The sequence below is a fragment of the Styela clava genome, chromosome 7, assembly GCF_964204865.1.
Source record: "Styela clava chromosome 7, kaStyClav1.hap1.2, whole genome shotgun sequence".
NCBI classification, from domain to species: Eukaryota; Metazoa; Chordata; class Ascidiacea; order Stolidobranchia; family Styelidae; genus Styela; species Styela clava.
Window position 1 is genome coordinate 12723813 of NC_135256.1, and position 23123 is coordinate 12746935.

At 35.3% G+C, this 23123-nt stretch overlaps 1 protein-coding gene and 1 long non-coding RNA gene across 3 annotated transcripts; one reads left to right on the top strand and one right to left on the bottom strand.

The window, feature by feature from the left end:
- The first annotated feature begins 7186 nt into the window (after positions 1–7186).
- LOC144425289 (uncharacterized) lies at positions 7187–9461 on the top strand. The gene is made up of 3 exons (XR_013477436.1): positions 7187–7475; positions 9051–9125; positions 9193–9461. It is a non-coding gene; the product is annotated as an uncharacterized LOC144425289 (long non-coding RNA).
- Positions 9462–13973: 4512 nt separating this feature from the next.
- Positions 13974–22559, bottom strand: LOC120328947 (uncharacterized). Of its 2 annotated transcripts, XM_078114521.1 has the most exons (10): positions 22386–22559; positions 22119–22187; positions 21306–21511; positions 20563–20794; positions 18596–18773; positions 17417–17533; positions 16823–16970; positions 16273–16497; positions 14956–15091; positions 13974–14556 (listed from the first exon to the last, which is right to left on the bottom strand). In XM_078114521.1, exons 1-10 carry the CDS (start codon positions 22405–22407, stop codon positions 14477–14479), a joined length of 1413 nt encoding a protein of 470 aa, XP_077970647.1. In that variant the 5' UTR covers positions 22408–22559; the 3' UTR covers positions 13974–14476. The 2 variants fall into 2 exon arrangements, with proteins under 2 accessions (XP_077970647.1, XP_077970648.1); XM_078114522.1 differs by lacking the exons at positions 22119–22187; positions 22386–22559 and having other exon boundaries at positions 21247–21340.
- Positions 22560–23123: the final 564 nt, after the last annotated feature.

Consider the following 23123-nt stretch of genomic DNA (forward strand, 5'->3'; position numbering starts at 1 on the left):
ATCATTTATTTTGTAACTTGCAGGAAAGAACAATATAAAACAATGTTAGCCCTAAAAATACCATCATTTAGTGTGCGAACATTAGTATAAAGAAAATGTTTTTCTCCAAAGTTGCAATTTGCGTTATCTGCACTTAAACAAGAAACCCTTTTCCAGTCAAGTTGTAAATTGTCCATAGTGTTTTTCAAACAAGTAAACATTCCATCCGCACTTTCATCTGCATTCTCGAAGAAATCAATAATATAAGTAACTGTGCCATGTTCCAAGCTAAAATACTGAACACAGACTGGAAACATTTCCATGTTTTTGTGATTTGAAGCATCAGTTTGAATGCCAAAATTAACAGAGGAACATGTTGTTTCAAATCGTCCATAATCACTGATAATGCCTTCTAACCTAGCACATTTGTGACGATTGCCTCATATTTGCTTCGACTATTAGATACTTTGGTAGCAACTTCTGAATCCTTGTAAATTTTCGAATTCAATTTCAATTCGCAATCCAGCAAGTTATATGAATGACTATGTTTAATTAGGTGATATATTTGAGCTATTTCTAAAGCAACTACAATATCCTCTTCTTCTGAATTTTTTTTCCACCAAAAATTTATCTATTACAGGAAATGAAGCAAAATCCATGATTCTAATTTTGTGACAGGCTGATTTTGCATGTTGTGCTACTGCTAAAGCACCCATGTATGCAATAGTAAAAACACTTTCACAAGTGATACATTTTGCCTTTTGTGGATTACTAGTTTCTCTCAACCAATCATAGTCATTTTCCAGTCTTTATTAAATGAACATACGCGCTTCTTTATCTTTATTGGGGGTTCCATGATTTTCATTAAAAAATTAATATTGAAATACTGCACAAAGCATTTAATCAAGTTATTACTAAAACAATAAACGTAAATTTAATTTGAATTAAAAGACGATTTTACTTTAATTACATTTAGATGAAACTCAACTGAGAATTATTCCTCAGTGAATTCCATACATTTGTTTTAAACGCATTTATATCTGTTACTTCCGCAAGAAATAATTTGAAATTAATCGAAATTTGTTCTTCTTTTTTCGACGCTTCTTGGAGTGTTGCCACTTGCCATCTTCGGAAAGTTAATGTAAAATATTTGAAATGTTAAAAAAATGGTATTTCTTTGGCTATTTGAGCCGGACCAAAGCGAAATTAAAAAGAATAATTGAAGGCTTGCAAATACATGAACGAAGGCGATTAAAGAACGGAACAATATCAAACACAGTTCTATAACTATCGCGCAAAGCGACGTTGGAAAAAATAAAGGACAATTATCATCTTAAAAAGGACAAGGACAAAAAACTCAAATAAAGGATTGTCCTTTGAAATAAAGGACGGTTGGCAACCCTAGGATGGACATCGAGAGTTCTCTGAAAAAACCTTCGTATATCAGTCAATCAATATTAATCAGTTTGGACGCATTGTGAGTCCCCTCAAAAAATGATGACTTGGCGACAAATAAGACACGAACATTGTTCTGTACTGAAAAATCCGACCAAGACATCATTAAAACGCTGAATATTCGATCAACAAATATAGCAGCCACGATAAAAACTATCTAATAATGTTGGCGCAAGAGCTTTATGCTTTCGTTGCACGCGGTGAAAATGTAACAGAATAGAGGTATGCTTATGGATGTCGAATATCGGTGGCTGAGAAAGAAATGCTGCTATATAAGTGCCAGAAAACATGGAAAAGTTTTATGACGCTTTAGAAACAATCAAATTCTACGTAAGGGAGGCTGAACGTGCATTTTCAGCTATTGGATTTTGTGCCAGGAAAATCAGAAATCGTCTCAATGATGACAATCTCGAAGCTCTCATGTTTTTGCGTCGATTTTATAAGAAATATACATGACTGCTTATATTATTTTTGTGTGTTTATTTTTGATTTCATTGATCCCGAGATTGGTTGGTGAGAATACCGCGAAACCCGACCCCCGGATTTAAAATCTGGTTCCAAGATGGTACTCCCGTAGTGTGCGTTCCAGGTTAGGCCCTAATTTTATCCCGATTTTTTCTTATTTTAGTTCTATTCCGACTTCGGGGACTGTCTGTGTTAGCCAAGTGAATATACCCCTTGTCCATAGGTTTCAGTCCTTTTATTCAACCTGATATAAATTAGGCTAACAAAATTAGTTACCTCTGTATTGGTACGCACACTTCTGGAGCGCCCCCAAAATAGCTACCCTACTTGAAATATCGCAAATACTCTGTAAGGATTCTCTATGGTTCAGTTGCAGTTGCATCAATTAGCTTATAGTTATGTTCTCAAACTTTTTTATTTAGGGCTAGATTACCCGGATTTGTAACTTGCGGTTGAAAATTCATGACGCGTTTCGGAAATTATTTATATATTATATAAATCAATAATTATTTATTTATATAATTCGAACAAATATAATAAAATCTTGGACGAAGCTGAAACTGTGCATCATCGTAACTTACTGGTACGGTAGGTACCAGGACTGCCCCAACTTTACCAGGTCCCATGGCAATGATGATTCATTAGTCTTTTCGCCGACGTGAATTGAAATGCCGAATGATTTGACTCACAACTGTAGTATTAAATTATTACCCATAGGCCTACTTTACCTTTTACAGTGACTAACCGTACCGTGCCTACCTACAGTGCGTCACTAGTATATCGAAGGACTTTCGACTTACGCGCGTATAGAAAGAATTTACAATATCAAAACATATGCCGTCACGCTTGGCGAAATAAAAGAACAAACAGGAAGAAAAAAAAAGAAATTGAAGTTGATCAACAACAAGAGAGCGGTGCTCAAATAAATGGTCACCAAGTACGTATGCAGCCTCCCAGCAAAAAATACAACGTTTAACCATTGAAAATTTCAAAGCGATTGGTCGAGTAGTTAAAATAAAAAAGCGATTTTTTTCATAAGAAAAGGAAAAATGCTATCAACATAAACCAAAACAAAACGATTCATGTATACATTTCGTGTCCAATTAATGATAGCATAGCAATTTTGTGGTGTTTGTAGCTATCTCGGAAAACATTTGATATATCTTGCATAAAATATAAAGATAAACTTACGGGTATCAGTCCACGAGTATGAAATTGTAAAATTTGTCTTTTTTCGTGGGAAGACAATTCTTAAATGGTCAAATTTGTATCTTGGAAGCATTATTTCTTTTGTCCCATTTTCACCATCTCTTGCAAATGTACGATATTTATGGTCTGTGTACATATCAACTGATCCTTGGTCATTATAATTGCTTCCAATATGTAATTGCGTATCAGAAAAGAAAACGATATCTGGGTTTCCATCAGACTTAGAAACAAACGGAAACAGACTTCATATAGAAGGAAAATTTAAGGAGTAAAAAGAAGGAAAATTTCTACTGTATCTGAGCCTCAACTACATCTTTGGAAATGTTTAAAATGGAATTGTTTAACAGCCGATTTCAGTTATTGTCATTTTACGTTTTGATTACTGATTTATATGATCTGCATAAATGAATTGTCCTCGAATTTCAAAAATATTTTCACAAAATAAATTACAGACAAACAAAGAAAACTGCCCTCGTTATTTCCAATATTATTACAATACAAGTAGAATTGGACGCACCGATATCCAGTTCTTGTGAGCAACTGGGTGGTCTATTTTCAATATCAAATCATCATTTTCTGGTATTTTTCCGCGTATGATACAAATTCCTCTCATTTTTCTCCCTTCCGTAAATAATTTCGTAGCTTTGTCATTAAACACCATTCCGGGAAATTTCTGAAAAATCAGAAGCGATTTGTCCAGTACCTAAAAAGATCAGCGATTTTTTCTATCTTTATGTATAACGTATTAGAATTCTTCTGAGAACTGTACAAAATATTCAGAGTTGGGTATTCAACTGAATTTTGTTTTTGTTTGTATAGAGCGGTTAACAGGATTAGCATTTATAGGTTGACTTTATGGACTGGCAGCTTAGCGACTCTGCGTTACCCATACGCACTATGACGTAACAAAGTGAGCCTATACATTTCAGAATTTTCTTTGCCAAGAGAGATTGTTGAGGGTTTTACATGTACGCCACTTGGCCTGCTATGCCGCCTCACCCCTAAATAAATACCACAATTTAATGATTTCCACAAATATTCCACACATGTTCAAAACTAGGAAAATTGTTAATAAATGATTATAAAAACCCACCTTTTTTACATGAACTCAGGCAAATCCAACAGAAAAAAATTGCAACAATAATTTTCATATTTTTGAACACTGTAATTCAGATGTAAATCAGTATTTGAAATAAAAGTTTTTTTTTAATTTGATTTAACTTTGGTCCACTTTAAAATACTTATTCAAAACGTAAAGTTTAGCTACTTGTCCTGAATATTTTGTTTTTACAATGGGGTTGAAACATCTCCCTTTTCAAAGTAAAATGCACGACTGACACTCTTACGTTCTGAGCTTAAATGACATTGTTACAAAAATAAAAACGAAAAAATCTGACTTCGGGCACACTGTTTTTTATCGCTAAATGAATGGAACAATCAGAATGTAAATGTGAATAGAGAAGTTAACTGTTAAATACACACAAACAAATATTTTAAGTCATACTTTTGTTCTCGCGTGTTGCCATCGGTTGCGCTATCAATTTATACTATTTCCGTCTCTCTTGTACCCCTTACTACTTTGCTATTTAACACGACTTAACAAATAGCGTTTAACCGTCATATCATAAAAATCTACATCAGTGGTTCTCAACCTGCTCAGCTGCTGTCTTTTTGATATTATACGTGTTAAATTCGGTTCTAATGAAGTTTCTGCAAGGCGAAGTAGAGCGTTGACATCCACACAATTTCGTTAGCTTTGCGGGTTTCATTACGTTGTTTGAAAGAATTTTGGCGCAGACTAGGCACATGGAAAGCGGTACTTTTTTGCTGCTGGGAGCAATAGTGTAACCTAGCTCCAAATACCTCTCATCATACTGCCTGATAAAGTCTTCTTTTTGTTTTTTAATATAATTTTCCTTGTCTGAGATCTACAACGTTTGAACCAAATTATATCTTGTATACTAAATGTTCTCTTCATCTTCAAGTAGGCTGCTCTTTTCGAACGTACTGATTTTCCCAAGACTTATTCCACCAAGGGACGATATTTTTGATATGAGGTTTTAAACGCGGAATGGACTATTGAAACCTAGCCCCAAATACTTCTTATCACACTGCCTAATGAGGTCTCCCTTCCGTTTTTTGCTTGTTTCTGCGTGATCCATACCAACATTACTGTGAGGTCGTTTCGGGGCATGTTGTAAAGTTGAAGTAGCAGTCTCTTCCTCTGTCCTGTCAACACCACTAACTTGGTTTTCATAGCTGAATTTCTTTTGAAAGAACTGGATAATACTTTGCTGTTTGTTTACCTCCATTTTTGCTATCGAACCCCGCTAAATTATAGGCCTACTGTCAAATTAAGGGACGGGCAAACTTCGAGGTTCTCAATCAGGTCCAGTTTCAGATACCGTACTACGTGCTATCAACTCCTCCGTTATGACGTTGGCCGCCGTTATGAGGTCATAGACTTGATTAATAAAGATCATCCAGCCGTTCAGGACCCAAAATGGGCAGAGGAAAGGACATTTCGCCAAGTTTGGTTGTTAGACGAATACCGATAATACGAATCAATAAGAGTTAAAAAAAAATCATAAAATTAATGGACATGCCGTCAATACTTTGTATTTTGCTTATAATATATTAATATTGGAATATATTGGGCGGACCGGCAGCAAGGTTGCCGCGGACCGGCACCGGTCCGCAGACCGGCACCGGTCCGCAGACCGACGGTTGATAACCACTGATTCTACAAAATACGCTGAGGAAACAATAAATGTACAGATTTCATCACAAATCCCTGATCCTGATTAAGCAGGCGGATATAGCCTACGAATGGTAAACAGTTTAATTTGCAAAAGGTAAATCTCTCTGGGGTAGTTTTAGTTATACATACTTGTTATCTCAAGTTACTATACTCGTACATATACACAACTTACGTTTGAACTAGCCGCCGTCGTAACTAATAATAGAGAATTGCCTGAAGCAAAAATCCAATGCATTGGGCGTGTGGTGTGATAATCGTCTGCCATTTAACATCTATCTTTTCGTGTAGTCATCATTTAAGCTAGAGTAGACGATGCCACACTTAACTATGGAGTTTTACCAGTGGCGGCGCGTGGTCATTTTGACAACCGGGGCAAGCTACTGTGGGACCAAGTCACCCCCATCTACGGGGACAGGATGAGCGCTGTAAGTTCTCCCATCATTTTATGAGTATAAAAACCATTCCATCGGTAACAACCAATCGGCAAAAGCGACAATTTTTAACGATAAGAAAGTGTCTTTAAAACCGGTCCAAGTCAAGGGATTAATAAATATAGACATAGTTTTTTTTGAAACCTCTTTCAAAAGGAAAGGCAATATTTACTCAGATAAATACAATGACATATTAACAGAAACTTCGGGAAAGAAGACAAAACCTAAAATAAGGTTTAAAACGTTACTATGAAGAAAGGAAAGGTAATGCAAAGATAAGGACATGCGTCGCTCACTCATAGATATATATGCTGCTAGACTTCTACTGCTTGAACATATATGCAACACGCCGCGGTTTCTTGGAAGCAAAATGCTCAACAACGCGCTGATTAAAGTCATGCATCCCAGAAATAACGTCTCTGTGAATGGATAAAACAGCCAAGGAATTTAATCTATCTTGCTTCATTGTGTTTCTGAGATACGTTTTAATACGCTTCAGCGTGCTGATTGTTCGCTCTGCGTCGGCGGAAGAAATAGGCGCCGTCAAAATGATGTCCAGAAATTTTGCAGACGCCGCAAAGGTAGTTACTAGAGTGTTATCTATGAGGAACCCGTAGAGCGCGCAAGTTGATGTGATGTTCAAAAGAGTTTGATTGGTGTATATACATCGCAATTCATTTTCCATTTTACCCACGTTTATCATGGGGTAAAATTTGGAAACAGTAGCCAACAAATGGATGGGAAATTGACGTGCAAATTTTGAAAAATTTCAACCTTATTCATTATGAGGTCTAAGGCTAAGAAATGCGAAGCCGGGGCGAGGAAACTATCGAAGGCGAGGAAACTATCGAAACGAAGGCGAGGAAACTATCAACTCTTCAAGCAACCAACGAACGAGAAGGAATGCGTGAATATGTCACCACGTTGTTGTAAGAAACGTCGGCATTGTGTCGTCATAATTTCGGGGCTAGCCCCGATGATTTAGTAAAAGAAACAGAAAACAAACGAGACAAACGCGGCGAGTGGAAGATAAAAGAGAGAATACGATATACAATGAGCAACCGGGGCAAAATCGGCGTCGCCCTGTCGACGTTCGGCGAAGGCTTTGCGAGCGAAAAATGAACCATGTCGGGAGAATATGGCTAGTGTAGACAGTCTGTGCAACCGATATTGAGGTATTTTTCGAATATTTTTTATTATACCGAAAAAACAACCTGGGCATTGCCCCGGTTGGCCCTATTGACGCGCCGCCACTGAGTTTTACCATAAATAAAGTAGAGCAAAATTAGGGGAATTTTATATTACACATATAATAAACAGGTATGGATCAACATTTTTGCAATTTCAGGTGTTCACATCATTATTTTACAACTTCCACAGCAAATCCAACTGACCAAAAAGTTCCCGTTATCTTCTTGTACGCATTTCCACCCAAGTCTAATTCTGGTTTCATAATCTATCCTCTTAATAACTAAATGTCAGTATATATTTTGACTTTTATATTATACGTGTCAGAAAACAAAAAAAAAATAAAAAAAAGCATTGATATTTATACAGCATTTTTTTTTGAATTTTCATTGACATTGCGGAGAATGGCACTTACGTATGCAGTTTTATTTGAAAATAAAAATAAAATTAGAAATTGTCTGAAGTCATGCATCTTATGGAAACATATAAGTTTCAAAAACCAAAATGAATGTCTTGATAAAAAAAGGGTATGTAAACTAAACCGTCGCAGGATAGCATGGCATATGTATACAATTGTAGGGTGAACAACGGTGAATTACGCATATATATGGCAGTTCTAAACCAGTGGTTCTCAACCTTTTACTGACCACTTTACTGATTTTTACTCTGTCCGCGTACCACTAAAAAAAAAATTTTGGTGTGGGGAACAATGGCACAAGACACGTTCTATGGGAGCATTTTATAATGTGGCACTACATTTTTTGTGACCTAATCCGCAAGACGGACAAAAAAACCATGCCCATCTCGATTCGTTCGTGGACAATAGCAGGCGAGGGCGATTTTAAAGACTGGGCTGGTCCAAAGAACGTTTCTCTGACCCCAGACAAATTCTTCCTATACTTTACTTTTGCAAAAAAATTTATACTTATTTTGACTTTTGAGAATGTTTTGATGTGTTGGCGCTTATAAGCTTATTTACGTGTTTAAAACCATCACTTTCATTAAAATTAATTAATCATGTACCGCTTACAGCAGGGGTCGGCAACCTTTTGTCGCTCGCGGGCCAAAATTAAGGTTGCAAGTCATTGGCGGGCCGCACATATTTTTAGAAAGGTGGAAAACCGACGGATGGTACTTTTTATAATAAAAATCAAGCAGTGATACATCTCTCGAATAGAGTATAGATTTATTTCCTCATTGCATCTCATAAAATTCCATTTGAATATTTTCAGCGCCATTGAACCCTTTGCACTTAGCATCAACTTTTTGTTGCTATTTGCTTAATTATAATTAAATTATATGCTCATTAATTAAACAAGTAATTGTGAATTATATAATTGTAAGATTATAATATAATTTGGTCTAAAGAATATAATCGTCAAAACAGATGTTTTGTTATTATATAATTTAGTGAAGCGTCGCGGGCCGGATCCGGCCCGCGGGCCGTAGGTTGCCGACCCCTGGCTTACACGCACTGATAGCTTAGTTTAGACTAGCCTATCACATCATTTGCGAGACTCATTTTCGATTATAGCAACTAAATTAATGCTCCTTTGAAGCAGCGGTTCAACAGCCATCACGCAATGTGGAGTCGTGATGATGACAAGACTTCGTACGGTGTGCTACTCGCAAGACCGGTGAGTATTATTTCAACAATACGCGGCAAATGTTTGGTGAGTAATTTCAATTTTCATTGGTTTATAGGTATTTCCAGCTTATCCAATCTGCGCTTAATTGGAGTTTAGACGTGCCATCCGGTGCACCATATCTGAATTGGACATTATCAAAAAATTTTAGAGAGCGAAAGTTATGAACAAATTCCCCAATCTAGTGACTACCAAGAATATCTCCTGAAATACAAGCGTCAATATTGGTGTTCTCCAAATCCGTCATTTCAGCTCCAAGCATTATCAAATCACTCAAAATGTTTTAAATATAGCACTTAAATTGTAATAGTTCTCTTTCACTTCCAATATGACACTGTAATGCAATACTCATTATAGAACTCGGAGTTGGGACACATAACATTTGAATCGATTCTGATATAAACTTTCGGCGTCAGTTCGTCTTTATAATTCTGTGAAACGCACCGGGGCATATTCCTTACTTCACAGAATGTTCTTTTGTATTAAGTTTGTGATATATGGCATGAGCTGAATCAATAATATTTTCTCAAAGTAAGGCAATCTACTATAGGGAGAAAGAGACGAGATGCTGATGGGATAAAGACTATCACCCTATCTATATGTTTAAGTTCGATTCCCGCGTTATTGTTTTGACACGCGTTATGGAATGTGACTCCAATCTGGACTCCTTCAGACGATAATAAGCACACAGTGTTGATGCTAATCGTTGTTGTATATTATAGGAAGATGCACAATCCAAATTCCGAAAACAGATAAAATTGAGACACACTTAACTCTTAACACAGTAAATCAGGAGTGGATCAAAACACATCACACTTAACGCAGTAAAAACAGAAGTGAATCTAAACACATCACACCTAACGCAGTAAAACAGAAGTGGATCAAAACACAATATTATGCAGCCCTCTCGGCAAGCCGGGACGATACGTCATCAAATTGGTCGATACGAGAAAGGCAGTACAGTGTCAGCATCAGTGTTGCTATGATAAAATGACCTATTGTGGGGAACGGAACACACTAAAAAAAAAGGGTTAAATACATTATAATTCATAATTACACAATGCACATTCGCTACACAATTCCCCCTAGACAGTAAAAAAAAATTAACTTGATAATTTTTTTAAAATTTGGAGTCTGGCCGCCGAGAGATGAAGTGAAAGAAAACAAAATAACACGAATTAATAAAAGATATTGGTACGATATGATGAGTAATGGTTAAGTTATACAAGAGAATATACGCCGTTTACGAGAGAAAATAAAATACAAGAAAAAAAATTCAAAGGGTCTCTCTATGTTGCTGAGAAATGCTTAACATTTTAAAATGGAATTGTAACGAAATAGTAAACAAAATGGCGACAATACTTGAGAAAGAAAGGACCTAAAAGAATGTGATGTTTAAAGGAAGGGCCTGAGAAGAAACAAATGGCGGATTTAGTACTTGAGAATTACACCGAAATTGGTTTGGTGTTTAAGATTGTAAAATTGGCGTTAGAGTTATTTGAAACAAAATAATAAGAAAAAATCCTGTAAATTGAATAATGAGTAATTTGACAGATTATTGAACCATTGAATCCCTGAAATTGAACCTGAATCAAATTCTGTATGAAGTAAAAGAACTCGTGATATCTAAAAAACAAGGCATTGATTAATAACAAGTAATTACACAGAAAAGAAAACTGACACTGCACAATTATTTCATTTGTATGTTTTTTTTTTATATTTAAATTCTTATACTAAGGTGTTTTGATGTTTTATAGTGGATAATAATAAGAGAAAAGTAATAAAATACAAAACGATTAATAACGAGGCTATACATTGCAAGACACACACCATATACAATTCGCAACGACCGCTGGAATCGAGTTGACTTAATAGGGTGGGGATAAATTGAAGAGTTACAGTCAAAACTTTCGACTCCATTCGAGCTTGGGTGCTCGCATCTGAGAAGTTGCTAGCATTTTCCATCGATTCATTGTCAATTTCGACATCGGATAACTGGTGCATTTCTTGCTGTTCGTTGAATTGTACTACGGTTTGTCGCGGTATGCTGAGAAGTCGTTGTATTGGTTGCAGCAATCCATTTGTTAATGTACGGCGAACGGACATTCGGCAGTTTGGCAAGCTTCGATAGATGAAATAAAGCGGGGGTACAACGAATAAAGCGTAAATGAGGCCAAATAGCGGCCACGCCTTTATGACGTAATCTGACAATGTCTTGGCAGTTGTCATTTACGTTTAAAACAAAGCCATTGTATGCACAATAGACTTCGTTTGATTCAATGCAAGATTTCGTTAGTTGAGATCAAGTTTCGAAGGTTTGCAATGATCGGTATTTCCAATCGGTAAGATTGCCCGATGCATTGTAATATAACAAGAATTCGGTAGTGTTGAATTTCGGAAAGTTGCGAGCTCTACAAGCTTTCGTATCTTCAACATTCCAAACAAATGTAAACACACCTTTCCGGCAAAAACCGGAATTGGGTGCGCATTGGCTGATGTATTTGAACGTGTTTTTGGTTGCGCTTGACGAAGAACAGCCATGAAATGGTTCGCCAGTAGGTCGTTGTACGTTCACAAATCTTGGTATCAACATTTGTAAGAAGGGTAGATGTCTCGTAGATGTTTGCTGAACAATTCTTCATTGTATGAAGTTTGTGTCGGTTACAAATAGCTAGTTTGCGTATGTTGTAAGTCTGTCATGTAACGATTTGTGACATAATTTCAGTGGTCCCTCAACGGCTTGCGTTCTCATACAAAGCATGACAAAGCAAAGTAAAGTGTAGTGAAATATGGTCATCAGATATCCATCTGAAATTCGCTTGATAGAATAAAGTCTTTGCTTAAATGGCGGGGAGTTTTCTCAGCCTTCGCGGCCGATTTGATTATTGCTGATTTGACATTTGTGGAGACGGTCCCAGACGATGCGCTGAATTTGGAAAGGCTGCTGTCTTCACTGTTGAATTACTGAATTGCCATCATGAAGTTGATTTTCCAGTGATTGAATTGATTTTTCCAATTTGTTAAATAGAATTTCCCAGCGGTTGCGTGTCTTTACACGTCGGAGGTCATCAAAATATAGGGAGAAAGAGACGAGATGCTGATGGGATAAAGACTATCACCCTATATGTTTAAGTTCGATTCCCGCGTTATTGTTTTGACACGCGTTATGGAATGTGACTCCAATCTGGACTCCTTCAGACGATAATAAGCACACAGTGTTGATGCTAATCGTTGTTGTATATTATAGGAAGATGCACAATCCAAATTCCGAAAACAGATAAAATTGAGACACACTTAACTCTTAACACAGTAAATCAGGAGTGGATCAAAACACATCACACTTAACGCAGTAAAAACAGAAGTGAATCTAAACACATCACACCTAACGCAGTAAAACAGAAGTGGATCAAAACACAATATTATGCAGCCCTCTCGGCAAGCCGGGACGATACGTCATCAAATTGGTCGATACGAGAAAGGCAGTACATGTAATCAGTAATCAGTGTTGCTATGATAAAATGACCTATTGTGGGGAACGGAACACACTATTAAAAGAAAGGGTTAAATACATTATAATTCATAGTTACACAATGCACATTCGCTACACTACCACACATATATATTTCACTCAAGAATAGATTTAGCTTGCATTATAGCGGAATTTCGGTATTTTCATGAAGTTAGAACTATATACCGGTACATAATATATTTGAATATTCAGTTCAATCTTTTTCACTTTTATTTGAACTCTAACTACCGTGACTTGAACATGCTTGATTATACATGATGTTCAATGCAGTACAATGTAAAATAGTGATAATTAGTATAACATTTAGGTTCTCCTCTAAGAAATGTATGAACACCAGGTATTCAACTGCTTTTTGTATTGGTTCGTATAGGCCGGTGAACAGGGTCAACATTTCTAGGGTGACTTAAGGCACTGTTAAACCGCTTCACCATTCAGCGTTACCCTGTGCCTGGGCCCTTTTTGTATTGGTTCGTATAGGCCGGTGAACAGGGTCAACATTTCTAGGGTGACTTAAGGCACTGTTAAACCGCTTCACCATTCAGCGTTACCCTGTGCCTGGGCCCTTAATTGTTATTCCCCACCTTTAATTTGTATTCAAAGTCGTATGGTCCCCCAATTGTTTATTGGAGATATACAAATCACTTTATTAGAACTATTCAATTTTAGTGTACTCGGTATTATTACCATATTCAATTTTGGACTACTAGGAAGGTATGCCTGTGGGCCTTGCTTGTCGGGTTTATCTTTTCAAGACTTTGACTCACTTGGTATATATTATTTCACACTCTTTGCACCCTTGGGTTTAAAACAATTTTAAGTTGTGGTAAATAGAATAAGTATGTTTGGACTAAATCTTGTGGTGCATGTGTGGATGTTAGTTTGTCTGTTGAAATAACAATCAAATGCAATGGAAATAAAATGATTGACATTTGGGCATGAGCTTACAGAACTCATATTTACGAGATCCAAACGAGCAGAAGACCTAAAAAAGGTTTTAACGGCTCTATTTTGTTGCATTTTGATTCCATTCGAAATTGATTGAGATGCGTATCCATATGCTACAATTGTATATACTATAGAAAATTGAAATGATAAATATAACACTATAAGTGTAGCTGTATCAACATAGTGTTGGAGATAACCTAACATACCTGCAGAACGAGAAAGTTTGTTGCGAATATCATTAACATGGATGCTGCGGTGTGCAAAGTCCAATAGCCCCGCAAATTGTCTATGACTGTAATGCATTTATATGCGCCCCAAAACCAGTCTTACTGTCTATGACACACCGGCAATATTCAGCTCTGATATTGTTGCTTGGAATGATAGTTTAATCCAAGTAAATCCACAGTTAAACAGAATCTTCAGTTATTAAATGTAATTCAATAAAGCAACCATACAGGAATTGGTTGCGGTAAATGACAGTTGCCGTCTATCCAGCCAATATAGTTCTACGATAAACACATGAAGTAGGTAAGCAAATTTACTGTGTGCGCTCCCGGTTTCATGTTGTTGTCGAAGAGGCCTTGACCAATAATACAAGGCAGTGAACCACTGCCCACTAGCGGTGATACACAAGAGCTAATTAAAAAGAGGTACACACTGTACTGAAGCTATCTACGTGCCCCAGTAACAATGGACATCTAAGAGTAAACGGTTGTACACTTCTAACAAATTTACACTAAACAATGTATTTTTGAGCAAAGGAAAAATGGCGATGAATTTTATTATGATAATGTTAACTGATTAATTGTTCCTTCACCGCGCTAAGGATGTAAATACTACGGATTTTTTTATTTATTTATTTCTCCGCTTATCCAGAGGCCTTTGGAGTTTGACACAGTTTGTTCTTCCCGTGTCTGCAAATAATACACTCACCGCGACGGCCTCGTCCTGAACATTAAGAAAGCATTTTGTTACAAATATCAGTTTAGTTAATCAATCCACCAATTTGTTAACACACGTGTTCAACTTCTTTACACACAATAATATATTATTTTAACTGTAACAATGTTTGCGGCTTATTTAAGGCTTGTATTCTTTTACCGATCATAAATTCGAAATTTCCGTATGATTGTTCATATATAATACAAGTCTCGACATTACTTCAAATTGCGAAAAACACCACAAATTATCCTCTTTGCAAACTGTTTTAAAATAAAAATTTCCCACGAAATGATAAAAATTTCAGTATTTACCGACACAATATTGTATTATAAGATACTACAATTCGTTCCAAAAAGAATGGCGTAATTACGCTCTACAAACAGTACTTGTGAAGTTGAAAAATACCTCTAAAGCTTGCACACTTGTACTTATATTCGTATGTTGTTTTTCCATCACTCAGTTTCACTTTGAGTAATTCACAAATGTTCGAAGACCAGTGAGGTTTCCATTCATTTCCCACTTCACTTCGTGCATTACACGTCTGAAAAGAAAATAAAAAATCATTGTATATATCATTTATTCAAAAATATTGTTGCGTGAAATGTAGAATGAGTTTGATAGATCATGACATAGTTGTTATTTTTCAAATGTTCAGTAGTTTAAAATAAAATTGTGCCCTAAAACACTAAAGCTATTTGTTTTATATTTTGCTTATTTTTTCTGCGCACTCTTGCTCATCGTTTTACAATCATGTTAAGATTTGAGTGTTGCTCTCTTGTATCAATAATAAAAAATATTTTTGCCATTGTCAACTAAAAGGATAGCCGAGCCTGGATTTGGAGTATCGATACTAGAATAAGAGTTGTTTGTAATGTGGCATGCTTAGTGTTTTTTTTTTCCTTTTTTGTGCAATAAACGCCCAATTCTTATATGTCCTGTATTTAATTCAGAAAATCACTTTCTCAATATAGGTTGATGCGCTATTGTCGCGATTAGATCATTAGGTCATAGAAATTAGCATTTAGGGTTCAAAAGAAACGATTTTGCTATTTCATACAATATCAACCATTTATTACCCAGTGACAGGAACTGTTTGTAATTTGCCACAATCCTAATTAACATAATATATATTTCAATGATTTAGAAATGAAGCCATTATAATCGTTTTGAATATGCTAATACAATCCGCACACATTTATGTCATATATATGCAACATAAGATAGACCTATGAATCGTTTTTCTTATATTGTATTGTAAATTTTGTTGTTGAGATTTGTTTTCAAATTTCTTCCTAGTCATATAAAACCATATATTTTACCCCAGATGTTTTATTTGAAGCGGATCACTTTTGTATTTTGAAGCTTTATCTCACCAATGCCGAAAATAAATAGCTCACGAATCGTTATTGTTAATGAATTTTGCTTGCTTTGCCTAAGTATTTTAAATGAATTTAACACGATTGAAAACATCACCGCATAGCAATACTGCAGTACTAAAGATCAAAATAAAGAAACACATAAGATGACCTGCAATATCTACTAGTCCTCTGAATTCATCCCAAATACGGTCTACCTTTGAGATTGTAGTAGTTGGTGTTATCAAAATATTGTACAGATCTACGTACTCATCTACTACGCAAGGTTCCTAAAATACAATGTATGGTCCGTATTATTTAGGTAGAGGTAAGTATATACATGGTCGGAAATGGTAATTTTCGTCACCTGTCCTATTCCAGTGAAATGATGAAAATGTCCTTCCCTTTGCTCAAAAAATAATTTCATAAAAAGTTGCAATTTTGCTTCGGAATCCATTTTCCGAATTTGATCCTTTAGTGTAAGTTTAGTTGGTGCGGGAATTGTATCGGGATCGATTCCACTGTCCCCATCTTCGCCGAATAACTCCAGAAGATAATCAATTGGATAATCGCAACTGTCGATCCAATGGGTCTATACAATAGTTGAATTATTACACAGTGTATTCAAGCTAAAACGTGGAAGAACATTATTTTGTACAACTACATTATTATTTGGCATGTGGCAGTCACGGAATAGTGGATTGATATGATTTCCGCTATATACAAAGATTCGTAAAACGGGACTTGAATGTCGCCGAACAATAAATATATATTTATACACTTAGGGGTATATTAAGTCCATATTCTGTGTTGGCGATATTGAGTTTATTTTACCCCAATGCAGATTTGAGTTTCTATATCGATTTTTCTCCTATATATATGTACTATAAACTTTCTTTAGTCCCACAATAAATTACCACGAATCTTGACTTTCCTCCAAAACAATCAGCTAAGTTTTCCAAACTAAGGCATTTGTGCGAATTCATTAATTCTTCTTTCCGAAAATCCACAACAATTTCTGGATAAATTAATATTGCACGATACCATTCTTTGACCCCAGGTTCCCTAGTAATAAAAATTGAAATTACAATAATTATCGCCAAGTTAAAACCGGGCTAATAGTATCAGAAAGCTAATCAAGCGAATTCAGTTTCGTAAGATTGCGTAAAGGTAAATGCTATCCTGAAACATTGTTGGTGCCAAAGTGTAAGTTAACACCTAAACACAAAAATCATATTCATGGATAGATAAAAAAATCATTCGGAGATAATATATTATATATGCAAATTTGGGATTTTCAGTTGTTTTCATTTCCTATAGCAAGCACAGAATTAGAATTTTGATTACATGCGCTTTCTTGAAGTAAATGATATATATAGAATTTTAATTGTCGGACCATTTTCTAAATCTCATTATTTATTCTATGATTTAATTTAAAAAAAAAAATTCTATTTTCACTTAGGATTCATCTTGGGAAGAAAGATTTTATTAATCGCAATTCTTTTTCTCACACTATCTGTATCGGAAATTTCTGTATTGGAAGGGATCCATCGAACCCTGAGAGCACATCGAAGCTTGATTGAATTGAAATTTTAGGAAACCAGTCTGGCGACTGAAAACCATTTCCCCTGTAAAATAATTGAATAAGATGTGAATTAGAGATATCACTCTAGCTATAGCTTTTTGTGACACGCACATTGTGTATATTTATTACATTTAAAAACATGACAGTGAAACTGTCGAAATGATTCCGATTACATGAAATCGAAACTCATTTTGGGAGTTTCTCAACACCATAGCAAGCCCCCCTGAAAAAACTCGTTTCACTGATAATGTGGAAGTCATTGACGGAGTCAGTGGAGTCATGATGATGACATGCGATCATTATTTCAATAATACGTGGCAAACATTTCGTTGGTAACCTCAGTTATGTTCAATGACTCCTTATCCAATCCGACCATAAACAATTGGAATATAGACGCCCCAATTGGTGCATCATATCTGAATTGGACATGGACAAAAATATTTTGGAGAGCGAAGGTTAGTAACAAATCCGCCAATCCAGTGACTACCAAGGATGTCTCTTGAAATACAAGCCTCATTAATTGTTTCGGCCAAATCCACCATTTCAGCTTCACGTATTCTCAAATCACTTAAAACTTTTTGAATATAGCTCTTATATTGCAGTGATCATATTTCTCTTTTATACGGCAAGATACTGCACTATTAGAACTCTTGTGTGGGGACATAACTTTTGAATCGCTCCTGATATAAACTTTGGAATATTTTACTATTGCAATCAGCATCTACATTACAGATGGGAGAACATTTCAAATTAATGTGAACATTCATCGCTGAATCATACAATGCAATACTTCGTTATATGAAAACTCCAAATTACACAATACAGTACAGGAGGTAATGGATAATATCTTCCGAATAAAAGCCTAATACCACACGTATATATTTCACTCAAGAATATATTTAGCTTGCATTATAGCAGGTATATTGTATCGGCATTTTTTGTGAAGTTAGAACTATAAACTATAGAATTATAGATCGATTATTTTCACTTTTATTTGAAGTCAAACTATCATGGCTCGAACATTCTTGAATATACAAAACGTCAAATGCAGTACAACGTAAATTATAAAAGCATAAAATTTATAATTTCATTAAAATAACATTACCGGCACGTTGTCGACATTAGAGGAAGTTTCTTTTTAATTTCATCTTTGGCTAGTCTGTATAATATCGGTGAAGGAGCGAATCCAACCTTACACTTCACTGTGCACTTTGAATTCAAATTGCTTCTATCGGTACACGTTACTATGTCAGCTATGTCAGTTAACGATTTACAAGCTTTTCCTTCAAGTAAAGTAAATAACCTTAAAGCATCGATTGTGGACATGTTCGTAAAATTAGTGTTGCGATTCCGGGATTTTCTGTTTTTTTTTTCAGTTCCGATCCCGGAGTTATTTTAAATATAATTACGGGATTTTCTGGACGGAAATCACGCAGCACCGGAAACAATGACATCCGACAAACAATTGACAAAGATTCAAAATGTTCTGTACGGAAGAATCCGACCTAGACACCATTAAAAAGCTGAATATTTGATCAAAAGATAGCAGCCACGACAAAAACACTCCAATGATGTTGGCGCAAGAGCTTCATGCCTTCGTTTAACGCGCTGAAAATGTAATAGAATGAAGGTGTGCTCATGGATGTCGAATGTCGATGGCTGAGAAGGAAATGCTGCTATATGAGATTCAGAAAATATGGAAAAGTTGTATGACGCTCTAGAAACAATCAAACCTACGTCAGTTGAGGCTGAACGTGCATTTTCAGATCTTGATTTTTTTGCCACGTCCAAAACTAAATGATGACACTCTTGGTGCTCTCGTGTTTTTGCGTCAGTTTTATAAGAAATAACCATGACTGCTTATACTATTTTGTGTTTGTGTGTTTTCAATTTTATTAATCCCGGGATTGGATGGGGGAAATCCCGACCCCCGGATTTCAAACTGGTTCCAAACTAGGTACCCTACTTGAATATTGCGAATGCATTGTAAGGATTTTTTATGTTTCAGTTGCAGCTGCATCAATTAGCTTATAATTGTGTTTCCCAAACTCTGCCTTTTTAGAGCTAGATTACCAGGGTTGGTAATTTGTTGAAAAGTCATGACGCGTTTGGAAATTATTTATATATATATATGAAATATATAACTTTTTATGTATATCATTTATTTATAAATTCGGATGAAACACATTTTTTCTGGCGGATACAAACATATTGATTTGAAAGAATAATAAAGAATAATGCTATACTAATACTGACTTTGAAATTTCAATTGCTTTATTGTTTATTAGTATTGAATTGATGTGATAATTAAGATGCCAACGCATAATATATGGACACGAAAGAAAAAACTAATTATTACCCAAAATTTACCCCCAAACCATGTCTCATGAAGGTAATGATTCATTAGACTTTTTGACGTGAATTAAAATGCTTAATAATTCAATTCACAACTGTAGCATTAAATCATCAACATTTCTCTACAGTGGTATCGAAGAACTCGCGACTTGCGCATAGAAAGAATTTACAAAATCAAAACACAAGTCAGCCGTCAAGCTTGGCGGGTCAAAAAAAAAAAAAAATAACAAGATGATTTACAACAAGAGATCGATACTCAAATATATGGACACAAAGTAGGTATGCAATCTGCTACAGTAGTCTACCGGTAGCGTACCGCAGGAAACAACCATAAATCAACTTACGCGAAAAAGGAACCGTCACAAGAAGCGCAAAATTTGATTTGAATTTCATGAAGGTCGCAGAAATTTTTGAAATGAATATAAAAGTTCCGGCAAAAAATACAATGTTCAACCAAAATTTTTAAGTGAGAAAAGCGATTTTTTTTTCACAACAGGAAGCAGAAAAATACTAACAACATGATCAAAAACAACATAACAAAGGATTCATATGTACACTTCGGGTATAACAGCATAATATCAAAACGATTCATATGTACATTTCGTGTCCAATTAATAATAGCATAGCAATTTTGTGATGTTTTGACAAATACTTCCGACTGTTATCTGGGGAACGTCAGATATATTTTGCATAATATATAAATGAAAATAAACTTACGGGTATCAGTCCACGAGTACGTAATTATTAAATTTGTCTTTTTTCGGGGGAAGACAATTCTTACATGACCAAATTTGTATCCAGGAAGCATTATTTCTTTTGTCCCATTTTCGCCATCTCTTGCAAATGTACTATATTGATGGGCCGTGTGCATATCAACAGATCCTTGGTCATTGTAATACAAAATGGCCATATTTTCCCAATCGCCGTATTCTGGAATCTTTCCACCAACCTTAAAACATACAAAAATATTTTAACTCAGTGTATCGCTAACTAAAATACCCTTTTTCAATCATAGTCCAATTTAGTTACGACCAAGTGTTAGTACAAAAATACGAAGCAGAATTGCTATAACACTTACTCAAGAGGTGCGGAAACTAGTTGAAATTTAAATTGCTTCCAATATATCATTGCGTAGAGACGAAATATGATAACTGTGTTTATATCAGACTTATAAGAGACAAACAGAAACAGACTTTATATATCTGAGTAAAAGAAGGCAAAATTGTTGACATTCTATTCTTGAACAATACCTGCATTTTTGGAAATGTTTGGAATGGATCTGTTTAACAGCCGAATGTAGTTATTGTCTTTTTACGTTTTGATTACTAATTTAAATGACCTGCATAAATGTGTTATCGTCAAATTTCAAAAGTACTTTCTCAAGATAAATGACAGACTAACAGAGAAAACTGTCCTTTGTATTCCCATTATTGTTACAAAGCGAACATAATTGGACGCACCGATATCCAGTTCTGGTGGGCAACTGGATGGTCTATTTTCAATATCAAATCATTATTTTCTGGTATTTTTCCGTGTATGATACAAATTCTTCCCATTTTTCTCCCTTCTGTAAATAATTTCTTCGCTTTGTCATTAAGCAGCATTCCGGGAAATTTAACAACACCATTTGTACCATTGATTTTGTGGATGCATTGTGGACGCGGAACTGAGACAAAATAAGCACAATCACCAATCAGAATATCCCTATCTCGAATTAGGTGATAAGAATAGGCATATAACTAATATATATATCAATGCTCAAACATAAATTCACGAGTAATGATGAAAATTTATAAAAAATAGTATAAATGCAATAGGCTTCCAGCATTTACTTTTACCGCTGATTAGTACATTACTGAAAAATCGAAAGCGATTTTTCCAGTATCTAAAAAACAGCGATTTTTCCCTCCTTATGTATAAAATGTTTGAGGACCGGATATTCAACTGAATTTTGTTCGTATAAGACGGTTAACGGAGTAAGTATTTGTAGGCGGCATTGGGCACTGACTGCTTCATGGCTCTGCGTTATAGTGAGCTTGTATTTCATTGTGTTTCGCGACATTCTGGAAATTTCTTTGTCAATTAGAATACCTTTACTACAGTTTTCAGATTATGGCGAATAGCTAGTATAGATTTATTTTTTTTTATATATTTTCCATCTTGCCCGCTATGCCACATCGCCCTTCAATAAATACCACTGGGTGGTTAACTCCACAATTATTTCACATGTTCAAAATTAGGAAAATTGTTAATGAATGTTTAGAATAACTTACCTTTTTTACACGAACTCAAGCAAATCCAGCACAAAACAATTGCAACGATAATTTTCATATTTTTGAACACTGTAATTCAGATATAAATCAGTATTTAAATGGAAGGTAATTTTTTAGTTGATTTTTTGGTTCACTTTAATACTTGAATCAATTTTAAAACGTAGGATTCAGCTACTTGTTCTAAATATTCGCTAAATGAATGGGACAATCAGAATGTAAATGGGAAGAGAGAAGTAAAATACACACAAACAAATATTTAAGTCATACTTTTGTTCTCGCGTGTCGCCATGGGTTGTGCTATCAATTTACACTATTTCCCGTCTTCTTTGTAGCCCTTACTTTGCTATTTAACAAATAGCGTTTTAACCGTCATGTCATAACAATCTACATAATACGCTGAGGAAACAATAAATGTACAGATTTCATCACAAATCCCTGATCCTGATTTATCAGGCGGATATACGAATGGTATATATATATATATGCAGCGAATTACAAACAGTTTGATTTGCAATAGGTAAATCATTTTGATGTAATTTTAGCCATAAGCTATAGGCTATATATATATATATATATACTTGTTATCTCGAGTTAATATACATATACACAACTAGCCGCCATCGTAACTAATGATAGAGAACTGCCTGAAGCAAAAATCCAATTCATTGTGCGTTGTCATTTATTTGTCTGCCATTTATCGCCTATCTTATCGTGTAATCATCATTTAGTCGATGTAGTAGACGATGCCAAACTCATATATATATATATATGAAGTTTTGCCATAAATAAAGTAGCGCAAAATTTGGGGAATTTTTTATTACACATACAATAAACAGGAATGTATATACATTTTTGCAAGTTTAGGTGTTCACATCATTTCACAACTTCCACAGCAGTACTGACTGACCAAAATGTTCCCGTTGTCTTCTTGTACGCATTTCCATCCAAGTCAAATTTCGTAATCCATTCTCTTAAATAACTCGAAATGACTAAATTTCAGTATAT